The 13,482-nt window shown below is 40.5% G+C and overlaps 1 protein-coding gene across 2 annotated transcripts in view; it reads left to right on the forward strand.

Annotated features, from left to right (window-relative positions):
• Nucleotides 1-1,941: 1,941 nt before the first annotated feature.
• LOC105892262 (transmembrane protein 164) overlaps nt 1,942-13,482 on the forward strand; it is a 33,151-nt gene continuing 21,610 nt past the window's right edge. Inside the window, exon 1 of one of the 2 annotated variants that reach the window (XM_031585693.2) lies at nt 1,942-3,024. In XM_031585693.2, coding sequence (XP_031441553.1) covers nt 2,590-3,024 — 435 coding nt within the window. In that variant the 5' untranslated portion in view covers nt 1,942-2,589. The remainder of the gene's footprint in view (nt 3,025-13,482) is intronic. The other variant, XM_012818509.3, reaches the window with a different exon arrangement.

Below are 13,482 nucleotides of genomic sequence, written 5' to 3' on the forward strand. Positions count from 1 at the left end.
AGGATAAAGTGTATTGCAAAACTGAACATCCACAGTGTGGTACACATGATCAAATATTTGTTCCCTGGGCTTTGCGTGACACAGTGCTCAGGGCCTATACTATGATGTACACTATGAAACACCGAAAAGAAAATGGTATATCATTGGCTTACTGTCCAAAGATGTGGAAGGATGTGGGAGACCATGTCCAGACCTGACACGCTCCAGCCTGAGTCTGTAAAGCCTGCTGGTTACTTGTAGTAGATTGAAGTCTCGTAGCCATGGGAGATACTTGGACTTTATCTCATGGGTCCTTTGCCAAAGAGCTCTGGATTACTATACCAGTTGGATTGAACTGTTCACACTGTGCAACGCCACTGCTGAGGCCTTCATTAGGTGTCTGCAGAAGGACATTTTTACCATTTCCCTAATCCACTCTTCCTTTTTAATCTTTTATTTTTCTGTGTTCTTTGAACTGTTCTAATGCACTTTTTTGTATGCGCTGACCCAAGATGAGCTTGACAAATATAAAACCCAACCCGAGACTGTCCCGACAACAGTCAGACTCCAACCCAAGAGATTACTAGAAAAATGTATCCAATTTGACCCAAGATGACAAATCTTTATTCTGTCTTGGCAATGGGCAGGAACTATGCTCGCCATCAAAAATGTATAGTTTAGGAAAGAACAGATTACTTAATGCAAGTCAGTGGCTTAAAGCCCTATTTGCACAAATTATTTGGTCAAGCTATCCACTTAAATCAGCTTGTTTCAAAATATTTTTGGTCTTGTTAGGTTGCTTGTTAAAAGTAGTTAGTTATGTAATTAGCAGAAACCTGGGTGTGTTTGCGTCCAGCTGACCCCTGTCAGTGGAACATCTTAGATCCAGATTTGGGGTTTAGAGGACCTCTCGTGGACTCCCTTTTCATCTTAAAGTCTAGGCTAAATATTGAATGGGAGTCAAACACATCCCGTACATTGATGTTTTTATAAATGCCAACACATTCTACAATCAGATAGGCCATTCTCTGAGCAACACACTTAGAAGGTGTCTCCACGCTGAAATAAACTCAAGAAATCCTTACTCTCAGTCAGACATTGATGAGCTAGTTGCCTCTTTCAACTCTGTGTGTACCTCAGTTCTTTCTTGACAGCAGATGTATACATGTCATGTAAAACAATATGATGGGTATATATGATGGGGATGGGTATGGGTATATATGCATCACCTCCCTTTTGAATCAGAATCAGAATCAGGTTTTATTGGCCAAGTAAGTTTGCACAAACAAGGAATTTGACTTGGTAAAGTGACTCTCAGTGTGCTTACACAAAATATACAACACAATACAATACAATACAATACAATACAATACAAACAAACAAACATAACAGTGCAACAGTGCAATGCACTAAGGAGTTTAAGAAAGTATGTACAAGGCGGAATGGCTATATACAGTAGCTGTGAAATGTTGCACAACAGTAGTGCAAAGAAGAAGTGGAGAGTGCGAGAAGTGCAGGGATAAATATATAAATATAAATATATGTGCTACAGTGGGTTAGTTGTTCAGTAGTGAGACGGCGAGGGGCATTATTTGTGATACAATATTTCTTTTCACAGCTATGCTGAGGACAACTCACTACATATGTCTGTCAAACCCACAGAGCTCAATAAATTAGCATTAATGCATAGATGAAGTCAATCGGACTTGATAGTGTAGCCAAGACAGGAACTATTTCTGATTTAAAATGTAGGTTAAGACAGATTATTTTGGAGAATCTTTGAATAGGCTAACTCGATTCAATTTTGTTTAGCATTATGTTGGTTTTGCTGTGGCAGTTCCGATTTTCTATTTGCGTTGTTGGATATTTGATGGATATATTATGGAACCTTATTTAGCCTGAAATTTTGCAGTGGCGCAAATTAGCAATGAAGGAGTTAACTGTACAAGTGCAAAAGGGGGCGGGGTCAATATTATTCTATCCAGGAAGTTCTTTTCATTTTTTATGCTTGGGTCCAAATAAACACGACAACAAGGAAATGCGTCTTCAACTCAAACATAACGGAAACATACAGGAATCCATACCTATCCAACCTGAAAGACTACTGCTTCCTGTGCAATTTGGCTATCTTGCTACTTATATATAAGATATATTTTGGACTGCCGGATCTGAGAGTAAGCCACGGTTAACTAATTAGCATTAGTGAGACATGCTTGATTGCTGACTCTTTTTTTTTTTAAACGCATTAAGCATTTTGATTCCAAGTCCTAATTATAACAGCTGGGGATCCGTTAACATTTTATGAAAAAAGGCGTGCAGGGTATAGCAACCATTTGTCTATGTAGGCCTATCGGTTAGGCTAACCTACGTTTGCTTTGTGATAAATGGGCGAGGTAGATTGCTTTCTTTTTGGTCAGGGAGATAACGATATTCCGATTATATGCATAATTGCATGCCTTTAGCCTAGCCAATCACTTCCCAACCTGTGTGCTTGTGTAACGCACGCTGATGGTCAGCATGGTCGGAACTTCGGAATTTCGTGCCGAATATCACTGAGTTTAACTAGCAAATATTAATGTACATTGTGAAGCAACAGCCATACAGCAGTTCATGTTTCGACAAGAAATTGGCGTATTGGCTTTCATTCCGTCGTGTTCTGAACTTTTCCAATACGAGAAGAGGAATATGTCCCGATACAATATTTATAGTCTACTGGATTGGGTGTATGGCGGTGTGGACCCGAAGTTTGAAGGCAATGGAGGCCCAGAGTGTGCAGCCTTCATCACGCGTCAACAACGTTTAAATGAGAGCATGGCTGTAGTTCTTATTTCCATTGCAGAAGTCGTCTTGGCTCTCAAAAAGATAAACTTTTCAAAAGAACATAAAGAAATCAAAAATGGGCGGAACAATAAGGAAGACAGCCTGGTCAAGAATCTCCTCTTGGTGGCACTCTGTATGACGTTTGGAGTGGAAGTCGGATTTAAGTTTGCAACCAAGACGGTCATATACCTACTAAATCCTTGCCACGTTGTCACCATGGTGCAGGTGAGATTTAATATTTGTTGCTACTATAAGCTACTTAGGGGTGACACATGCTAAACTCTATAAATTCTTGACAGAAAAGCATCAGGATAGGATGTGTATGAAAGCAGCAATGTTTCAGTTTTATGTGGTATGTTTTTTTTTATGGGGAAATGATTTTGGTGTTAACGTGTCATTGTTGTTATTGGTGTTATTCATTTTGATGTAAGGACTGGACAGTTAAACACACCTGCCATTCCTATTAACCGCCCAGTACTAATGAACATAGGCTAGATTGTATTTCTTGCTGGAACTGTAGGTTAAGACCACTTTTTCACTTTGTAAGGGGGTCCTGGGCATTCTCCCCTGGGATACATTTTCACAGTTTCAACAATTAAATGCACCTTTGCGTACTCTGAAGAAAATTTTCACTTTATTTTATTCTTCCTAATAAATGATATTCATCCATGAATTTGAAATCTATGAACATATTAACTACCCTATTGTTTATCTGAATGGGACTATATTAACATTACAAAATGCCACCTCATATCTGAAGGTATCTATCAGATCTCAGATAAGGTGTCAGAGACAACAGATTAACCATTTTAGTAATCAATAATACAGGTTCATAAAACAACAACTATAGCCCACATGCACATCCCAATTAATTGATTACACAATCATAAACATATAAATGCATTTATTTTATAACTATGAACTTTAATTCAGAATATTACATGGCATTTGCATCGCGATGATAAAAAAAAACTTTTATGATGGCCAACTTTCAGAGCAAAAAACCTGCATCATTCTAAATAGCCTAGGTTATTAATAATAATAATAATAATAATAATAATAATAATAATAATAGGCCTACGTCAAAAAAGTCAAACAAAGTTGTGGACCAAGAACTGAACTGCTGCCCAGTATTCCGGCAGCGTGTGTGATTGTAGTCGCATTTGAGACGCGCAATTCTCCTCTCCAGGCGCCTCCACTTTCTCTTGTGTGTGCCTGCGCATTGAATCAGTAGCCTGCCGCCTCCAACTTACGAGAAGGAGCCTCACTTTATTGAACTTTGAGTCTGACACTTAAAAATGATTTGAAGAGAGGGCCATAGAGTAGGCTAGGCCTATCTTACAATTTCCGCCTTAATTGTGCCACTTTTAGTTAGGCGCTCAAATGGCCTTAGTTATCTGACCACATCACATGTGTTTGTTTTATAGTATAGTCTTTATTATTTTGGGCATCACAACATAAACACATAGGCCCATGGACGGAGTTTGAGATTTGTGCCAGGGGGTGAAAAAAAAAAACGCAGCTTAAGCGCAGAGACAGGTGTTTGGCCGTTTCCTAATAAAGTTGGTGAAACAAATGCAACATTCACTGATTAGCCTACCTCTTGTTACCAGCAGAACACACAACACTATCCAAAATGGCATTGGATTGAAGAAATCAGGCCTATGATGTGCATTGCGCATGCATGCTTTGTCAGTGCTTGACAAGATCTGCGTATGTCTTGCGACAATCTGCCGGTGATTTCCTTCGCACAAGTGGTACCCTATATTCGAAACCAGAGTAGGCTAAGTTAACAAATATTGCCTAGGAAAAGTTATATGCGTGATAGCCTGGTAAGCGTCTCCGCTCCGTTGCGCAAACTAAATGCTGAGTGTGTTTTGTGCCACTTAAAATATTTCTAAATTATGCCAGAGGGGTGCAATGAACTGAACCCTGCTTAAAAAGCATCGGTTTATAAATATACCCACCTGCATGGACGTTCGGGAAACGCTCAAATGACGCTCATTGGACGTCATATGACGTTCGTTTGACGTTAGTCACACGCTGCGTGCGTTAGGGGTCCGTTCAGTGGTCGTTGACAGGTCGCAAGTGAGTCGTTCACTGCAAAGCAAACGATTAATAACGACCAAGTAACGCTAGGGTAACGACTGACTAACGATAGCCGTTAGTAAAACGTTCCACGAACATTCTTCAGCGTTCTCCAGCATTTAAATTAAAAATTAAACGTTGAAGACCGCTGGTCTCCATGAGAACTTTTGTGCATGTTCAGAAAAAAAAATTCAGACCAGCGTTCTCTGCCGATCACAGACGATTACCAGCGTTCACACAATGCTCTTCTGGCGCTATACCAGCGACCATGGACGATTACCAACGTTTCCTCAAACGTCATAGAATGCTGACCAGAACGTTATGGTGTGACGGCCCCATGAGGTGCAGACACAATACTGCCTCAATAGGCTAATGGTGGCCAGTATGGGCCTACTTTGTACTGAACTTTTCCATTTAATCTTTAAATAGTAAAATTAAAACAGTGTATGTAAAACATTTTTTTAAATCTTTCTGTGGCATTTAGTCCAGTGCTTCTGTGGCTTCCAGTGGTTATTTAATGTACTTTCAGAAGATAACTCAAAGTGTCACTTTCTTTTCAATGTTTGTCCATATGTTACAGTTTTTCTCGACTGCTTTGGCACATTTTTCCATTCACTGTTTACTTTTTCAAAACAGCTCACACACAGCCCAAAACACTATTTGATGTTTGCAGAATGACACCACCTTCTCAACGTATCACACACCCATCAAAACCAAACATTTGCATCAAAACCTACAATTTGTGCTCAATTGAAAATGTATGTTTTCTCATTTATTTAACAATGGATAACAAAATTCAAACTACAGCTATCAATATCAACCTCTGAAACCATCACTTTTGTGCAACACCCTCACAGTATTGACTGTTTTACCACTGAGAACATACTACAATTTGGGTTTTGTACTGAGCACTCTTACTTAGGGAATATACTGTCAAAGTATTTAAAATCTGAAAATTTGTATACAGTAAAATATTGTTCTGTTTTTGTATTGCTAAATACTATAAAATATATTCTAAACAAGAACCTGTCAACACCATTGATTTTACATTTGTTCTACTGTGTACAAAATGGCAAAGATTGTGACACAAAAATATTTATTGCAATCATTTTTCCACATTACATGGATACTGTAAAAAGTCAAAATGACAGGTTTCAATATACAGTAAAAAGGTCAAATCTGTTCTGCAGTGAACAGTCTCCCCCTGCCACAAGTGTGGGCCAGTGTGTTGATTCTGTAAAAATAGTGCAATAGGCTGTAAATACTGTAAATATGCAGTAATCAGAATTCTACCGTATATGTTGTTAATAACTTTACTGAAAATATAGTACTACATTGTATTGTGGCAACACACTTTACAAAAGTAAAGAAATGGTTGTTGCTAAGAGTGCAAATACAATGAAACACAGTACAGTAAATTGACTGTAAAGGCCAGCAAAGTGTCATTGTCATTGCCGAACGTACAAACAATTGATGCCACAGTATTACGGCTCAGGTTTGGCTGAACCCTTTGGCCAGCCTCTCTCATGGAGAGGTCATGATTGACTACGCCCTAATTTCATTAGAGCATCTTACACGAATGCCACGTCCCCTGACGGGCCCCTCTATCTCTACAACGGCCTCTTCCTCGTCCTCGTCCTCGTCCTAGTCCTTGCTGAGGTTGTTGGTGGCGGCCTCCTCGATACATGCTTGGTATCAAAATCAATCTATTGACCTCTTTTAGAGGTTGAGAACTACTAGATTAGTTGTGCACAGAGAGTTCACACAGGTGCTGACGATATTTAGAATATAGAGAGCAGTTTCAGTAGGCTGCTACTAAGTGTCTGCAATGTGTTGACGTGGTTATTTAATTAGCTTTCTCCGAGAAGTGTGTTAACTGTTTTGAAAAGTGTGTTAAAACTCAAAGGAATGTGTGTGAAAGCAATGAGAAATAGTTAACCCATTCGCCAGAGAAAACTCTTGCTGTGCAAAGAAGATGTGAGCATTAGATTAAGTTGACCCATGATTCGCTAAATGTGTGTAAGCAATCGAGGAAAAACTGTAAAGCAATAATGATGAGAACATTTTCTTTATATAGCCACATATTAAAATAAGAAAATTAAGAAGTTGGCCATTACACTAGACACTTTTCAGTCCATATTTTTCGGTAGATTGAATCTTTCCCAACCGTCGAGGATTATTCAACATGAAGGCATGAAAGTCCTTGCAGGTCATGTGCTCAAATTGTACTGGGTATCGTACCAAAGGCTCAAAATGATCGTATTTAGAGGAAAATGATCGTACACGAGACAAACGCATAAAATACAGCTATCTTTCTACACAATAGATACAGCTATCTTTCTACAAAATAGACGCACAACACTCAAGACATTCGCCAGTTCATCCTCGTTGTGGCTAGTCAGCTGGCTTAATTGAAGCTATGGAAATAAAGCTTACCTATGGAAACAAAGCTTAGTTTATTCACATAGTTCTTTTTTAGAGGTGAAAATTGCCTCAAAAAATCCCGGACGATTTTGGAATCCCTTCCGGACCCATTTTTTAGGTCTCAAAAAGAGGACATGTCCTTGAGTCTTTGGTACGATACCCAGTACAATTTTTAAGCACATATTCCAAGGACATATTCACCGCTGATAAAAAGTTATGACCACTGTCATTGTGCTTCTAATTCACATCTTTCATATCATTCCGCAAGTAGTCCGGTCATTTAACGTAACAGAAAGTCATTGTAACTTGAAGTCAGCAAGTAATGGGTTGCTATGCAACCCCTGAAACTTTAAAGTTCTATTTGCCTGAAGAACAATTTTTTCTAAGCGGAAATCACAAAACGGCAACAAAATCGTTAAAGAGGTATTTTGGAGGAATGTCTTCTATCGTTTTGGCAAGAAACCATATAATAAGCGGGGTGATGTATAGTTCGGCGGTCATTATCTACAAATAAATCGATTGGATTTCAAAATAAGAGTATATCGTGGTTGAAATGGTATTGCCAAATCTCTATCGGTAGGCACATTTCTACTGGTGCACGTATACCATCATACCGCCCAACCCTAGGCAGAGGTGACATCATTTCTGAAAACCATGCCCACAGGAGGAGGAAACAATCAGCGCCACAATATGGAACCAAGGGCTGAAACGCTAGCAAAAGCATCCAAAAAACACCAAATTCCACTATGTCAAAGGATTATTTTAACGCCCTATGTCTACCAGAGGAAAAAGTATATAGACAAACTCAATATTGTCAATCTTTCTCAGTGCCCTTTCTCCTTACCTTGCTTTTCTTGGAGAAATGATCCCACTGAATGGCCATAAGTGAATACATTGATATTTACTATTTGATCAAATCATCAGGTAAGATCATCATTTAACCTAACAAAGATCAAAACCAGGCCTAGCAAAGCTTAGTTAGTCAACCTTTAACTTCTTTAATAAGAAATCAGGCACATAGCCTCAGCTTTATGAAAGTTACATCCCCAATGTTATGAAAAAGCTAATAAAAACTTGTTTTACCTTTTGTTAGGAATCTTCACTCAAAGAACGATGAAAAATGATCATTCTTTGGATTCCTCCATTTTTTTGAGAACTAAATTATGAGCAATTTACTTTGACGTGGATGCATGCCGCATAGGATTACATTGTATAGCAATTTTGCGGTTGACGGTTTTAGCATTCTAACTAATTATAGGACTGATTTCGATTGTTTTTGTCTTAAGTAAAAATCGGGACTCACAAAGATGGGAAAATAGGGTCCAGTGTAGAAAATTTCCCTTTAATATTCCCTTTACAGTTTTCCTTTAAGGACAGCTTATCAATGATACAGTCCTGTTAGTAGAGCCGATGTCTCAGTCATACTGTTCCTCAGGTAGGTCTATGTCTTTAAACGTCTCAAGCAGCTGAATGACCTTTCCGCTGAAGCAGTCGAGACTGGTGTAGTCAGTGGAACTTTAATTATTTTGTGAATTTTTGGGTGAATGTCCGCTGTGTCTCTTAGGATGCTGCACAGATCAGAATCAGCTTCTGCTCCTCCAGGTTGCTCCAGGTCGAGTTCCAGCTAAACATCTACGCCACAGAAGCTGTTACCGGACTTTACCCAGCATGCACTTGAACTGCTTTCATTATGAAATTTACCAAGCACGCCCTTGAACTGCTTTCATTATGAAATTTATCAAGCATGCCCTTAAACTGCTATCATTATGAAATTCGAAATACCCCCACACTTGACATGCATGTTTCCTCCCTAACATATCTTCGCTTATAAGGCCTACTTCCATAAGTTTGCGTCCTGACATGCTATATCACCATCCTGACATGCTTTATCACCATAATAAGGTTGTTGGCTATAGCTTCACAGGAATGTGGCAGTGTGACACCTTTGAATAATTTTTTGTAACTGCTGTAAGTGCAAGTTAAGTACTAGTAGAAGTGCAAGTAAGGAAGGGAGGTGCTCTCTAAAGAGTTGGGTCTTCAAGAGCTTCTTAAAGGTAGAGAGGTAGTGCTAGCACCAACGTGGAACTACGAATGAGAATAGTCTAGATTGCCGTACTTGCACAGACGGCAGTGCTAAACGACGCTCATTAGACGAGCGCAGCATCTTGGGGTAACATTTGCCCTTACAAGAGCATTTAAGTAGGTGGGAGCAGAACCAGCAATCACTCTGTAAGCAAGCATAAGTGACTTGAACTTAATGTGAGCAGCTACAGGCAGCCCATGGAGCTCAATCAGTAGCGGGGTGACGTGTGCCCTCTTCGGTTGGTTGAACACCAGACATGCCGTTGCGCTCTGGATCATCTGTAGTGGTTTCACCACGCATGCCGGCAGGCCCGTTAAGAGGGCGTTGCAGTAGTCAAGGCGGGAACTCACCAAGGTTTGCACCAGCAGCTGGGTGGCATACTTGGTTAGGTACAGCCTGATTTTGTGGAAGTTGGATAGCGCAAAGTGGTGGACCTGGAGACAGAGGCTTATAGGTCATATATTCTAACTTTTGTTGTTGATTTAAACATTCTTACAGATTGTCTTCATTTGAGCCCACAGTGTTTTGATCCACAACCTTACTGCTGTTCATGGATATGTTTGCTGTTTTGTTGAATTCTTAACAAACTATACCGCATACTGTGTAATTCTTCCTCAACTTTCTGAAAGTAGCATGACGTCTTTGTACTCGAATTTCATTGCTTCATATTGGTGTAAACCGAGTGAGAACAGAAACCTAAGTTACAATTTCGCCAGTGAAATGCTAATGCTTCCCAACATCCAAGAATTAAATGAGTTTATAAAGTGTTAGCACAAGAAGCATGCAGGCTTAAACGGTGAAATGCATGAACAGAGCTGGGAGAACTTACATGTTCAATGACTCAAAGCTAAGTTTCCCCGCCTCCTCCAATATTTGCGTATCAAGGTACCTCTGTCAACTTCCATCTGACAATCACCACTGACTTGTTTTGTCAGGTGGCATGATGGCCAGGTGGAAACCACTTATTTGAACATCCGGAGTGATCATCAGTAAGTCAAAGAAGACACAGAAAGGATCAGGTCTTTAACCATAACAGAAGACGGAAGAACATGTTGAGGCCTTTTAGAAGTAACCAGATCCTAAGTGTGGCCTCAGATGGACGTAGGCTCCTTCACATGCTGCAAAAGACAAAATGTCAAGTTTTGCAAAAAGTTATTTGGCATTAATGCCCATGTTATTATCTATATGGATGATTACATCCCCTGTTATGACCGTTGTAATCAATGGAGATAACTGACAGTAGTTTAGCAAAGTCATCAATACAATTTGCAGAGAGCATCTTGAAGGTCTGTAAATGGTTAAAAGTTAAAATATTTGGAGCACCCTTCAATATGAAACTGATGTATTCAGACAAAATCGTCACCCCAATAAGGAACATTCTAGGCATATTGTGTCCCAGCTTGTTCTCAGGACAGGACAGGGACACTGAACACATCACAAAATCCAACCAATGTTTTGTACCCTGCTACCGCTATTATTAGCGCCTGCTGAACATTCAGTGCTCTGTGCTGTCAGGACAGCTGAAGGACAAGGCTGCTGCTGACTGGATTGAAGTGGCCTCATTTCTCTCTGAACAAGGAAGGGAATGGGGGAAAGGGTTGCCCTGCTTTTTTGGGGTTAAATCTTTTTGGGTAGGACTGGGCTGGCTGAGATGGAGAGTGAGTTTAGTCCCAGCACGTACCAGTTACTCAATTTTCTGAAGGAATTCCGTATGTGTGTTGAGATTGAGAGGGATAAGGGTTACTGCAGGGGTCGGCAAGTAACTTGGGCGGCGGGCCAGTATTTTTCCTCGCCACTAGGTGGCGGGTCAAAGTCTGGGTTACTGCATATTAAGACGCTGCAATAGGTGCACTCGCAACAACTAGGCCTACATGGAGAATGGATAGGTCTACTACAAATAACTAATGATAATAAACCATGTGAATGAGCCCATTGGTTGTCTGTTTGAATAATTTAATTATTTTAACGAACTCTGTCTTATCCCCTGTCAATATAGCCTTGCCTATTGTGAATAATAGCAATGACAAAGTTTTTTCAACATTGAGCCTCCTAATTAGACTTAGGCTACTACTTAGAGGCCATCTTAGACTACTTTTATTTCGAAATAGTTGGTTGATGCACCTCTTTACAATGTTTATTGTTTGCTAATTTCTCTCTGCACGCTATTTTCCCAATGTCTTTGTCAAAAAGTCTGAAGAGGAAAGTTGACAACGACAACAGAGCCTATTAAACTTTGCCTTTATCTTACCCGGCTTCACTAATGGAAAGCCCATGTGTCTCGTCTGCAACAAAGTTGTTGTGGTTTGCAAAGGGTACAATGTCAATGATCTAGCTATGTCTTCAATTTAAGGAGTGATGAGGCTGGTGCACTCAATAGCTCGCTATCGACTAACATTACCTCAGACAAGGTAGCTAGCTAGCAGGTTAGCTGGCAAAATAGTCTTACAAAACGAGATGACGATACAAATTTTAAAAGACGTTTTTTCTGACTTCCACAAACAGAAAACACAGCCGATTACCCACGTTGTCATTATTGGTGCACAAAAACAGCTCTCACTGACTGACACTGGTGCTTGCTTTGAAGTAACAAAGTGACTTGTCATTTCGAGTGAGGTAACGTTAAAATTAGCTTTATTGAACGTCCTACAAAAGTCCCCCAATAAAGGTGTCATAAGTTTACGATCCATTAAAATTTCATTGATCTAGCGATGTCAATTCAGAGATGCTAGTTATAAACCAACCGACACTTCTCTGTGACAGCCATACGAAGACGTTACGAGAGGGTTGCCTTGCCAGAACAAACAGGAGGATGCTAGATAATATTACTATTTCTAATACGTTTTTGAAATTTGACATCAACATGGTCTGTCATCCAAACGTGGTGGCTCGTCATCGTTGGTGCACATAAATACTGTCTCATCCAGTGAGAATAGACGCGGGCGTTTAGGATTACTAGCCATAACTGTAAAACACACTGTTTCTCCTCAGGCGATCTGTCAGTAGTGAGATGTAGCGATAAAAAACTTCAGAAAAGTCAATGACAGGAAACCCTGTTTCCGGTTTCAAAATAAAAGTAAAATATTAATCTAACCATTAGCGGGGTATTATTTCATGAATTAATGTTGTAGTATAAAAACTGTCTCTTTTAAAAAAAAAACTGCTACGATCGGAATAATTTGACGGGCTCAAAAATTAACTGGCGGGCCACAATTTGCCCGCGTGCCGCCTGTTGCCGACCCATGGGTTACTGTAGTGTCCCTGGTGACTGCTGGCCAGCGTTATGTTCTCCAGTGGTGGGGATAAAGGTTACTGTAGTGTCCCTGGTGACTGCTGGTCAGCGTTATGTTCTCCAGTGGTGGGGATAGTGGTTGCTCTGTGCGTGTCTGTGCTCTGTGTGTCTACCTGTGGTGAGGTGTCTCATTGAGGGCAGTTGGAAGAGGCTGTGGCTGCACCTGTACTGTAGTGTTGAGTCAGTGCAAGGGGCAAATGGGTGGCGAAGGGCAAAGAGAAGGTTGTCTTTCAGTGCTTTCCTTCTAGTCCTGCACCATCAGGCCACCAGAATATATCAAAGGAAATATTGAGAGCTCTTGGGCTACAGGTTCTGCTCAGCCATGTGTTGAGGCTGTGCAGTCGGGGAAACATATTACTTCCTCAGGCTGGACTGAGGCCCACTGATGAACTTTTGCTCTGTCAGCTTCTCAAGTGTATTAAACAGTTCAGTAAAGTCCTTTTTTCTTTTCTGTGAATGTACTGGATCATTTGATCGACCGCCCAGTGTTGGGAGAGAATGTTGGGAAGTTGCTCGTTTAATTCCGAGACTGTTGCGTTGGGGAGACAGCATATTCGCACTGATCTGCTGTCTAAGTTCCAGATGCTGGTATCACCCACGATCAGAGTGCTCAGTGTGGTGTTGGGAATCACCCACGATCAGAGTGCTCAGTGGGAATCACCCACGATCAGAGTGCTCAGTGTGGTGTTGGGAATCACCCGCGATCAGAGTGCTCAGTGTGGTGTTGGGAATCACCCGCGATCAGAGTGCTCAGTGTGGTGTTGGGAATCACCCACGATCAGAGTGCGGTGTTGGGAAT

This window comes from Clupea harengus, chromosome 19 (assembly GCF_900700415.2).
Source record: "Clupea harengus chromosome 19, Ch_v2.0.2, whole genome shotgun sequence".
Lineage (NCBI taxonomy): Eukaryota > Metazoa > Chordata > Actinopteri > Clupeiformes > Clupeidae > Clupea > Clupea harengus.